The sequence below is a fragment of the Patiria miniata genome, unplaced genomic scaffold (genome assembly GCF_015706575.1).
Source record: "Patiria miniata isolate m_02_andy unplaced genomic scaffold, ASM1570657v1 HiC_scaffold_6, whole genome shotgun sequence".
Taxonomy (NCBI): domain Eukaryota; kingdom Metazoa; phylum Echinodermata; class Asteroidea; order Valvatida; family Asterinidae; genus Patiria; species Patiria miniata.
In genome coordinates this window covers 2952456-2965615 of record NW_024037073.1, presented here as the reverse complement: position 1 = coordinate 2965615, position 13160 = coordinate 2952456, and the positions used below count along the sequence as shown (strand labels likewise).

The following is a 13160-nucleotide window of genomic DNA, read 5'->3' as shown; positions in this document are numbered from 1 at the left end:
GCACCAAGTATAATAATGACTGGAAAGCCAGTCTCATAAGGTAATTTTAGAAGAAAAAAAAAGACTGAAATTGGTCAATCCGTTCAGAAAATATCACCATTTAAACACAATGACCCTAAAACCTGTCTGGTCCCCCAAAAAAATGCGATTTCAAGAATCACCAGCTATAACATCTCAGTTTAAACGTTAAACATATTTAACAGAATCCCTGAAGGCCCGTCCTCCTAGATTTTAGAAATCATAACGTTTGCCTAACTAGGATTGTTAATAAAGATATTGTGTACTACAGTTGGTGACAGTTGTTGAAACAAGTATCCTGTGTCATTTTCTTTGCAGTTCAAAACACACAATGAATTGCTTTTTTTTTGGACGAGATAGGTTATAGGGTCATTGTGTTTAAATTGTTACATTGGTCATTGTGTTTATTCTTTGAACGGATTGAGCAATTTCAGTAGCTTTTTATTTAAAAGTAGCTTATGAAATTGGCTTTCCAGTCATTATTATTTTTGGTGCTACATATTTTTTTTAAATATGAAATATATTTTATGGGGTTTGGGTTCCGCTTTTTTGGTGTGGACTCACCCTGTATTTTGACATCTCTTTCTGGTATGGGCAAGAATTCTTTGGCTTGGCTGTTATACATGACTTTGTAGCCGCGACAACCGTACCTAGTGAGTGATGAGCACTTACTTCTTTAAACATTTAAGATTTTCCATGCTATTCAAGAGTACCGAGGGCGCTGTTGCTGTGATGTCACTCAGAAAGACACTGTTAAGTTTAGGGGTTTTGAACCCAAAATTTGCTCCTTGAGAAAACATTTGTGAGAAAGGGTTGCTCATTGGCTTGTACACAACAACGAATCACTAGAGAACAGTTGAAAAGGCTAATTTTTAAAAGTCATTTGGAACCTTTTTCTTTTGCTTATTTGAGGTTTGGATGATTTCTTTTTCAGGGAAAATAAAGTCCGAGAACCAGTGACCTGCAACTCGACGTTTTTCGATACATACTCGCAGACTCCCTTTACCTAGTGAAGCGCCCTCAGTTAATCATTTCCAGTTAGGCCTTTCACCCAAAATTCCGTGACCGCACAAGATCAAGAACTTGAACTTGAATTTTCGACACGCCCCTCCCTTCCCCCAAATAAAATTAAAAAACTAAATATATAAGTAAAGAAATGGGCTGGAAGGGGTGGAAGCAAATACTTGTTTACCTTGGGTGTATTCATATTATAGCATTTGTATAGTACTTTTTAAATCATAATCAAATTTGCACCATTAAATTGCGACCAGAATCCAAGTCGGCAAGATTATTGCATGCTTTTTACAGCAGCAGTAAATCGTCACATTTTTAATATTTTAAGAACAAAACATTTGGATAAAAAATAGTTGAAAAGCTAAAACAAAGCCTCCCATTCAAGTAAAGCAATTAATGATTGAGTGTTAAGAAGTGAATAATTTTAGCCGCTCAAAATTCGTCATCACAGCAGCACTGCCTGGGAAAATAAATTGGTGTCTCCTGAGGTCACGTGACCATTCCGCCATGTTTACAGTGCTTTTCAGCCTACAGCGCGCGATGGCAGCAGTGTATCGGGAAAGTGGGGAACAGTCATGATCTATTTTCGGTCAACAGTTCGTCAAGAATCAAAGCGCATAGTCACCGGAACGCCCAACTTCATGTAGAATTAGGAACCCCTCGGCTAGAAAACGTGCATGATTTCACGACAGAAGGTCCGGATCAGTGAAAATCGGCGAGCGAAATGGGCGACGAAGTGACGAGTAAGACGTCGAACATGTCGAACGCTGGCAGCACCGTGCCGTGTTTCTCGATCCAGATCGGGTTCGTGCGGGAGACGTTCTCCATACCGGACGAAGCCGGGGAAAGAAGATCGGCCATAATAAAAGAGAAAGTCAACGATATGGTCAGGAAAAGAGTGAGTATTTGGTCCCGTGTGTGCAATGCTACAGTGGATTTGATGTACTTAACCAGTTAGCGTAGTTCAATAAGTTTTAAACATGATGAATATGCGCTGTTCTATTTTGACTTTGTGATTTTTCTTGTCGTCCATGTCTGCACGTCTGTCGCCTGAAGCTGAAGCCTGAAGGGTGCAAGATTGTAAAATGTCAACATGGTCTTGGCCTAGATAGATACTATGTGCATTTATGTGGTTTGTGGTTAGCATATTATTACAGTTACACATGACATGTTTTCTGAGCCGTGCATTCCATTTAAATTTTTTCAAGGCTGACATTGAAGGAAAGATTCCCATATCTGGCCATCAGTAATTTTTCCCTTAAATGACCTATATCAGCCATCAGAAATAGCAGGGACAAATTGTGAATTTTGAAATTTTCAGACCAGTCCCATGTGTTTGTGCACAGGGTGACAAGTGATGGCCAGATATGGCATGTATGGGAATCTTTCCCTGACAAATATTCTGGGAAAAAATGTTGCAACCTGACACCACTTTTTTTCTTCATAAAATATCATCTCAGTGAAGGTCAGTTATTGCAAAAATGATGATAATCGTAAGAAATGAATCTGGGACTGAGAAACATTTCCAATGTTGTTAGGAAATACTTTTCAAAATGTTCTTGACTCTCCATAGACTTTGTACACAACCGCTGAAGTGGCTTCAGGTTGCAACATTTTTTTCCCCATATTCTGCAACTCTAACCTGGTTACATACAGAATAGAATGTTGCATTCTGACGCCACTTTTTTTCATCATCTCAATGAAGATCAGTCACTGCAAAAATGTTGAAAAATATTGATTTATTCGGTTGAGTACCGGGACGAATTAGAATAAATCTGCTTTATCATTGATATGTAAATGAGACACGGTAGAGTGGTTAAGGGCGGGTAATTTGAATAGGGAGTGGCACAGGAATGTGTGCGCGGTTGGATTGAAGGTAGATCACTTCACGCTTGCGAGCAGCAACGACAACACACAATTTTTAACACAGTTGTTAAGTCTGGTTGTAATTTCATAGTTGTTCAATGTCTCAAACAGTATTTATAAGAGACGAACATTGCTACCCTTGCCTGAAGGAGTTGTCTTGCATAGTTCAGGTGTACGTTTCCATTTTTCCAAATATGGTTTTGGTTTTTCGTATCTGGCAGTCAACACAGCAATGTTAGATGGGGTACAATTCCAGAAACAGCCATAATGTAATAGACGAGTGGTATCTTGCGATTATTCAATTAAGTTTAGCTAAAGACTCTGAAGCCTAAAGGAAAGTTCTGTGAAACTTAAAGGTTCAAATGAAATCCACAAGTGACAATCAAGGTATGGTCGGAGTAGTTTCTGACGGAGGTATAAAACGAGATTTGCAGGTTGGCAGTAAGATTCATAAAGATCAGATCTACTAGATGAGATGCTAGAATTGTTCTAGCGATCTAATGCGTTCAGAACGCAAACAAGTCTGAATAGACTTGCACCAAAGTATGCGTGATTTATCCTCAGCGGAAGATATCTGGTATTGTACAAAACCAAAAGAGATAATTCTGAAAAACTTGCCTTAATATATCAAATGTGGAACGATTATTCAGAAATAACCATGACAATTGTAAAGAGGAGGGAAGTCTCAAGGTTAATTCTAGTATTGATTACGCAAATATGATAAATGAAAGGCTCTTACGCCTAAATGATAGACCCTAGTTCTGTAAATATTGTCTCCATCAAGACGTCTTTAAGGTTCAAATTATTGAATGACCGTTATTAAAACACTGTCGTACCTGGTAGTCATCACAGCGATGAGACTAAACATAATATCAACTTACGAATAATTAGAATTAATCATAACAATTGCAAAAAGAGTGTTGTCTCGGGTATAATTCTGTATAATTAATTGATCACTTAAATGTGTCTATAATGAAAGGCTCTTACGCCTAGATAATAGATGATAGTTCTGTAAATACTATCAAGTCTTTAAAGGTTCGAATTATTGAAAGATGTAATTAAAACATTGGGTCGTCGTACCCGGTTGCTGCTGCAAACACAAATACCAAAATCAGGATGATTTGATTGTTTATTGTGTAGAATGGTGTAGAAATGATAAGACATAAATCTGGGACTAAGAAACATTTCCAATTTTGTTAGAAAATACACTCGACTCTCCATAGACTTTGTATACAACCTCAGAAGTAGCGTCTTGATACTTCATGCTTTCCACAAAATCCTGTAAGAAAAATGAATTTCACCAGTTTACTATGAAACTTGGTAGGCCTAATTGAAAAAGTTTAATTCATAATCATACTCTACATGCTCTACCAGTATGTACCATAAATGTCCTGGGATACAATGCAATATCGCCAATTTCTTTTCACCATGGTCCATATGTTGGGGGGGGGGGGTGGAAACAATACACAGTTGGAACTGAGAAACATTTCTGATTTGTCAGGAAATATTGGTAGAATGCCATATATCCTGGTGCCACTGTCTATTGGTATGATCAGTCATTACAAATGTAAAAAAAAAACCCACAAATGTCAAAAAAAAATTAATTATAGTACTGTGAAAATAAAATGTATTTGTTAAAAAAATAATCACAAAATGTACATATCTCCCAGTGGTCCCAAAAGACACAACGCATGTATACACCAAAGTTGCATCATTCAGGATACTACATTATTTCCGAAAGGAACTTTCAGCAAAATGTTAAGGGAAAAAAAAACACAAATGGCAAACAACAGCGTGGATGTACCAAACCTTCACAATCAGTGCTGCTCAATTTGCCAACACTTGAAGGCTTCAAACACACAAGGATTCACTTACAGCCAAGGGTCAATGTCTTGGTCATTCACCCATCCGCTGATTTGATTTGCCAATGGTTGAAATTATTTCCTTGTTTCATTCCTATACAGAACAAGCATACTGACAACTCGCGAGCATTTATATCAAATCAATATCGTGTTCAGCAGAAAGGAACTTAAGATTTTGTTTAGGCGAAAGGCAAAATCACTGAGTTAAAAATCCATTCAGTTTGGACATTTTCACCTTTCTGTGGCGATAATGTCACCTCTTGTATTGTGATCCACGCATGGAGGAAATGCCACAACTCCAAAATGTCAAACCCCATATCGGATCGGTCCCCTGGGTGGGGACCCTGGAAAGGGTAGGTTAAACCATTTATGGGTGAATAGACACTAACCCTAACTCTCCAAGGTCTTTGAAATCCAAAAAGTGAAGTTAAGTCTGTCACGAGCTAGTATCGCGCATAAGGCTGGTGTTATCTCAGGTTTCCTAGGCACGAAACCGATCAGAATTTATTTCTATTCCCCCTAAAGGAGATGCCACTCCATCGCAGGTTACTCCCCAGCTAATGCCTATGTGTACCCATTAGTTATATCTTTTGGAGAGAGGCAAGTGGGGGGAAAGTAGCTTGCCTAATGATACAATATACAGCCAGCAGCTGGATTTGAACCTCTCACCTTCAGATCATGAGTCACGAACCCTAACCACTAGGCCACACTCCCACACTCCACACTCTAAGAAGAAGAGGATTTGGAAAGTGTTGTAGGGGATGGTTAAATCTAGTCAGTAGTGCACACTTATGGACACAGAAAAGAATACCTATTGCCATGCATTGTTTTGATGTAAAATAAACTTTGCAATATATGTATGTAATGACATTTGAATTGACTTAGGGCATATGAAATTATAATGCATCACAAATTCACAACTTTTGATCAATTTCTTGGAGCTATAGCATACATGTAAATTCGCTAAGCACAGTAAATATTTGCTTACCAAAAGCAAAAGCAAACGAAGGTTACCAGCTAAAATATCACAGGTTTTATCATGTTTATGTATGGTTCTCCGCTGATTTTTGCAGCTTATAAATATTTACTAGCTCACCAATACCAGCCTCATGACATTAGGCCCAGAAAATTGCTTGATTTTTTTTCCAGCTATTTTCTCTCCCGCTTTCAATGACACTGTGTGTAGTGTATTGTACCATGGCAAATTGAATGTTCAGCAAACTTTACCAACACCAGTATTTTTTTCCAGTTTTAAAATCACTCTCTGTATTTAAATTAAATGTGACATCCATTTCAGCCTCAGCTTTTCAGGGCTGCTTGCATTTAATTTTTAATTAATGCTTCATTTTTAATGAGTTATTTCTCTTTGCCATTTGCTCTGGAATGACCTTCAAATGCCCATTGTGCTGAAAATGTCATGAAACCATGTCCAGGCACCATACAGGTGTAGGAGGTCAAGGTCATGACTATGGGACATGCTGGTTGATTGATACCTGAAGTGAACACAGGATTATCATATAACATGCTTGTTAGGTGTATGTAACTGTCTTTAATCACTGTACAAACAAGTGTTAGATTACTGCACCCAGACTACATATTTGCGTAAGATCTTAAGAAATCTTTAGGTTGTTGAAGTATAGAATGTGCCCATTGCTTGGACTTGATAAATTCTGTTTGACTTTCCTATATTGATACTAAATGAATCCTTAATAAAAAATTTAAAAATGGCATCAATGAGAAGAAAATTCTGAAAACCTGATGTACATTTACTTGCAAGAAATGGGGTATTCCAATAGAAATATGTACGATCAGGTTCAGGGTACGATGGGACGTAATTTTTATTGAAATTTTCTCTGAGATTACCACGCGACAACAAATGATATGGATAACGGGACTTTTTGATGTCAGAAATTATTCAGTATCACAAGGTCGCCAACATACATTCTCACCAGATGGAGCGTAACACAGCGATGGGGTTTAATGTACTATTATTGTGTGAAACGGTTTTTATTTTCATATTGAAGAAATTTTCATCAAACCATAACAGGGATAAACAGAATTCAGTGACAGTTCACAGATTTTCACCTTGACAATTATACACATCACAGTATCAGTAAAAAAAAACGGGGGGGAAAAAAAGGTTATTTCTTGAACATTACAATTGCATTAGTACAGTTGCATTACATGTCTTACTGCATACTGTCCTATTAAAATACATGCATGCATACCAAAGAAAACGTGTACAATACACATGTATTGTATGTGTGTGTCATTTTTCGGTGCTGTAGTACTTTTTGAGTAAACAGTATTGGGTACAAAATACATGTAACAATGAAGTACTTGACAATTCATTGCATGTACGTACTTGCATTCAGTGATCTGTCATCTTGTGGGAATACATAGGTGTAGTCAGAGCACTTGAGTCTTTGAGAACTTGGTGTCAGTTTCGTGTGTACAATGTACATGTTATAAGATGGAATTTTTATTATCTTATAATAGTTTATGCAGTACCCGCTGCTATGTATATCAGATTCGAACCGGCCAACCGATCCCGTTAGCTCGGTGGTCGAGTGGTAAGACATCTGCACTAGAAAGCAGGAGGTCGTGAGTTCGAGTCCCACCCGAGTTATTTTTTTCAACTTTCACTCGGGAGGTAACACACTGAGTATACAGTGTCGGTGAAGGGCAAAACCTAATGTACATGTTTACAAATGTTGGTCTTCCAGTGAATTCATTAACATTACATTCCTTGGCCAATATCTTTCATCATGTAAACTGCCTAGATTATTTTGTATGTCTGTGAACTGCCACTGAAAGAGAGTTTCCCATTCCAGCTTGAGTACATTAACATGAACATGTAAATTATGTGTACATGCTTAGCAAGCTAGGGCCATTAATAGATTAAATTGATATCAGCTATTCCACTGTTTCACCGTACTGGTGTCATATGACATTTGGGCTCCTATGAAATCTGGTCTGTTTTGGATTCTTACCCTCACTGTCCTAATTACAAAAAATGTATGTATCTTCATTTAGGCATGCGCAATACATTCAAGGAGTCTATTTCATAGAGTCCAAATTCCACAATACACCGATACTATATCTTGCTGTTACTAATACTAGTTACTATGCCTTTTTGAAGTAAATCCAAAATGGCAGCCTACAATGTATACTGTACATGCCTATTAGGCTGACTTGTGCGTGGCTAATCTAGACATGGTCTACATGTATGTAGTTTGGAAACAAAGACATGTAAAAAAAATTAATGTAACAAACAAATGCTTAACAATTTATTCATTTTCAGTCAAACTGTGTAATTTTTAAGTTGTACTACATAAAAGTACTACGCATTTGGTAGCGACGTGTTGCAAATGATCTGTCCGCAGCATAATGTACATTTAGTATGCATAGTGTATGTATGTAGATCTTGAAATGTGTATGGGTCACGTAACAGCATGAACTGATGCTCTTTCTAGAACACTAACTGTATTCGCTTGAATGTGAAATCATAGGCCTACCACGTTTGCTCATGCTTTGATCTTTCATGTACTAGCACATGTATACATGTACATGTGTAAAACCTGTTGCTTATACATGTAAATAAATTATGTACTTGATCAGGGAAGTTTAGTAATGTACCGGTATAATATTGTGTAAATACCACTAATATTCTGGAAAAACCTCTCCAGCCTGTACCGTACTTTCATTTCAACATGCTCGACCATAATAATGGCTGAATTCTCATCTCCGGCTAATGAGTTCAACCAAGATTTGCTTGATGTACATGTAAAGTATGGCTTACTATAGGTTACTGCCTTTGAAAATGATGCCACATGTGCCAACATGTATATTTCCTCATCCCCAAATTATCAGCGTCACCATTGATTAATACCTACATATTTTGTAAACTGAAGGGTAACATAAAACAATATCAGTTGGTAATTTGATTCTTCAATATAGCACCGTTTCCAAATGCGCTGTTTATTTCCTTGTGGCCACAACACATACATCTGTATCAAGATAACGTCGGGTGCGTTCAAATAATGTTGCCTGCCAGAGCAGTCCGACTTACATACCGTACGTGTATACACATTTACATAGGCACATAATACTTGCTCATATCGCTGGCCCATATACACACACACTGCATGTCAGTAGGGACAGGAGTACATCTGTACATCTACTCAAGACAACTTATTATAATATGACATCTATGTAATAGCCAAGGTCGCGGGCAGCCAGGCTCGATGAGGGATGACTCACTAACTCCAGGTCTCTTTACACAGGGGTGGTTCAATTTGGCGCTGGTCTAATTTTCATTAAAGGGGGCCAGCGGAGAGAGGGAGAAAAAAATCTGTGCCAATCGTGGGAACAAGAATTAGTAATTGGCAACAGGAGTATTTCTGATTGTTTGTGATCAAGGTCTGGTTGAGAAGATATTTGGTTCTCCAATGTGGTGTTATGATGTGAGGTTTAAAGGTAATACAACATTTGCAGACATCGAAAAACAAAACTATCAAATTATTTTGAATACCTTATTTGACTGTACCGGTAAGTGAATAATAGTCTCAAGCATCCTGTGAAATCGAGGCACCTGGTGTGCTTTCATTTTCAAGAAAAGTGGAATTTTTGTATCTATTTCCAACGATGGTTGGCTGACCATCGTTGGAAAAAAACTCAACTTTTTCAAATACCGGTACTGCCCCCAGTTTACCAAATTTAGACAAAATTTTGTTCGCAGTCGGTTACACATCCGTGAACGGGTGCAAGCCAGCTAGACTGGTTCCCTGACCTGACGATTCCCCAACGTCAATAAATTGCTCCATTTCATCTGAAGTAGGGTCAGGGAACCAGACTACAAGAACAGCATTTTTTTTTCCCAGCATCTATGAACACAAAACTTAAACAGGTGAGAGTAACTATATTTGCTATCGACAAATCTGGCGGTAGCCATTTTCTGCAGTGGCACCAGGCTCAGTAATGCTCGGGGGGTGCGCACGACCTTCCACCAATAGGAATACCAAGGTGCGCGCGCCTCGTCTTTAAAAACGCGTGCAGCATGGACATGAGCGTGACAGCAACGCAGTAATAGCTTCTAATTCTGGTCGCCGGATTCCACCATAGAATACTTTCATAACATAGAGTGTATCATGTGGTTTCATATTCTCCAGTTGAATCACAGTTATTAAATAACACAAATTACTCAACAACTTAACAAGCTCACTTTGCAATTTATGACGGATAAAAAGTAAGTCTTTGGAAGTTTGCCGGGGAGTTTAATCATGTATATAATTTCCATGTAAAGAAAATTTAGCCTGCATGAAATTTATTGACTAAAAGACACATACAATGTACCGGTACCTACATTGTATGTTCATTGACTACAATACATGCATCCCACTATTGAAGTATATATTGTCCAATTTTGGGTGTTGTCAACATCTGTTCCCCTTTCGAAAACATTTTGAAAGCGGGTCAGGTACAATCAGGGCAAACCATTGGGTGGGCTGTCTGGCTGGCTGGGGAAGGCATGCAAGCACGGCATGCGAGCGACGTCCATTACGTTTAGCATGGGGGCCGGAACATTGTGGGAATTCCTGGTAGATGGGACACTCAACATACTTGTTGAGAGATATGGCGTACGTCGCTGCGCAATAAGTCAATTTTTTTTATTGGGGGGGGGGGGGTGTCCTGTCCGAGTCCGAGACAACATGCTGGACATTTGTGACACATATTCGCAGTGCCCTTCCGATTATGATGATTCAGGACCTCCCATTAAGATGTGTGTGCGTGTCTGTCTGAGAGGGTTTGTCGTCGTCCTACATCATTAATAGGAACTTCATAGGAAACAAAGTATTGGAAAGAGTTTTGCATTAATTTGACTGAATTTGCTACAAGCTTCGTCAAGCTTGGTCCCAATTATGTAAAATACATTGTATTTGAAATCAAATAAAAGATAAGGCATAAAAACAAATTTTGTGTTTATAGTATAAACCTGACCTACTTGGATGGTTTTAGGCCGAATTGCCGACCTCAAAACTTTGTATTGCCACATTTGGCCAAAAATTTAAAATGACGTACACATATTTTGAAAATGAAAAGTCTTCCCTACCAGTAGATGCACGTTTTTATGTGTGTGTGTTATTGGTCAATTATACAATAAAACATGTTAATCAAGCAGAATACAGTCAGTGGTACCTAAGGTACATTGTAAATAAAGTAAGTATAAAAGACCGACAGACTAACGTAAACAAATTTGCATTACAACAATATTTTCTTGCCTACCTTGCTAGATAAAAAATTCTGGGCATTACCGTTTAACACACAATTGTTTTCCATCCTCTGGGTTTGCTTAAAAGCCTGTGCTTGGTTTCCTATTGAAACACACAAGGAGAAGATGAACAAATTGGAAATTATTGTTGATTGAAATCTCAAAACGTAACATCATGTGTCTTGTATAATTTACATAGAAGTAATCATTGTGATTGTTTGTGCATGCATTCGAGCATATGGGTACGCCTGATTGCAGTATGTTGCATATTTAAAAAAAAAAATTGTGAATACATTTTAGCCTAGATTGTTGAAAAGCAATTTTCAGTTGTAACATCCAGAAATGCCATAAAAAAAGACGCATCTTAACACACATACGGTACCTGATTTTTATACGTGTACCGGTACCATATTTGCTTAGCAGTATGTGTGTGTACATGTAGACAGGTTTTAAATGCATTATTGCAGTCAGTAGTTCAAAGGGCACATAATTAGTGTTTTTCGGGCCCATCCTGCATTCGCATAGTGTCCATGCAATGTTCGCTGTTGTATTGTTACAGAGGAGTATGGACGTGATGAACACTGTTTTGTTGGCCTAGATTTTCATGCTCCAAATGAAATGAGAAATGGTTATAGCACATGGAAAAGAACAACATATATGGTACATGTATATCTACCTGTACACATACTATGTACGGTGTGCACATACATGTACCGGTATGTACGTCATCAACATGATGAACACACGCATGCCCAAACCTTTCATGTCAACGGATAAACTCGTAATTAAAAAAAGAAATTGTGAAAAGATTTGTGACTCGGTCAGAAGCAAGCTCAAATCATTTTGTTCCACTCGTATACATACTGTACATGATATTCACATCAAGGATTTTCAGGTTGATCATGTAGGTCATTCTATTTCTAGATACATTTATGTCTTCATTTTCTGTCTTAATTAACAGTCAGAATTCTTGGCGTACCGGATAGCTTAAAAATACAATGTATTTGGTATTCAGTATCGAGAAATGACTGTAAGGTTCTTGTTCTTGAACCATAAGGTTGCATGTTTCTTGACTTGGACATGAATATTAACCGGGGCGTGAATACCACGCATGTACATTAATCCATAATAGCACCCGTGCTACATTGCATAACATGGTATTTATCCACTGATGAATACCGCAAAACCTTTACGTGTGTACACGTCATCCGACGTGAACTGGTTAAAGTTACCCGGCACCGAGGACTTTGGGCTCCTTGCACAAGTACCCTGTCGAAAGGGAGAGTTTGGGATACCCGCTCGGCGCTGGGAGACACATTGGAACGCGTTGCTGATGACGCTGTACGCTCACACAAAGACGCTGCAGTTTGTGCGGATTCAGACTAGATTAGTCATGTGTACCGGTACTTTGCGCTTTACGAATGAACCAGCAATTGCGTGCAGTGTGTCCTGTTGACTTGGCTAGCCCTCTCTTGTTGAAGCATGGGGCCTATCGTGTGTGTATGGTATAGTTGAATAGCCCATTAGGGCTCGTTCAATGATGGCCGTTTCTGTAGGAGAAGTGCAACTGCGTATTTTATGCAATCTAGCAAGCATTGCGCAGTGTTGAAAATGTTCCGAACACGTGTGCTTGTTGCTCGAAATGTGTTCGAAATACGACGCAGACAATGCGCGTTATGCAAGTTGACGCTCAAAATGCCGGTGCACGTGGATGGTCTGTAGGAAATGATGTCATTTGAACGAGACCTATTAACAAAAAAGAGGCTAGATACAAAATGCAATTGCACTCTCAGCTATGTTTTAGGTGCAATACATCCATCTCTCCCTTGTGGGTCAAAAACTGTAATGAATGTCCCACACCAACATTTATGTACATGTAGTTTGAATAGATACAATACATCACCCAATTTGCCTCTCTACATTTAGGCTACATGAAACGTACATGTACATTGTTGTAGATAGATAGACAAACATGTACATAATTATGTAGTGTAACGACAATGGAGATGTGTACACATGTATACCCGTGCTTCAGCTTGCTTTGATGAGGTTCTAGAGATGTACACGTACATGTATGTCATCCACTGATGTGGAGGGGAAAAGATTTTCCATATGATGATTAAAGTTCA

At 38.4% G+C, this 13160-nt stretch overlaps 1 protein-coding gene across 3 annotated transcripts in view; it reads left to right on the top strand.

The window, feature by feature from the left end:
- The first annotated feature begins 1529 nt into the window (after positions 1–1529).
- Positions 1530–13160, top strand: part of LOC119742640 (serine/threonine-protein kinase D3-like) — a 67635-nt gene continuing 56004 nt past the window's right edge. For all 3 annotated transcript variants that reach the window (XM_038218777.1, XM_038218774.1, XM_038218776.1), the window contains exon 1: positions 1530–1930. In XM_038218777.1, coding sequence (XP_038074705.1) covers positions 1757–1930 — 174 coding nt within the window. In that variant the 5' untranslated portion in view covers positions 1530–1756. The remainder of the gene's footprint in view (positions 1931–13160) is intronic.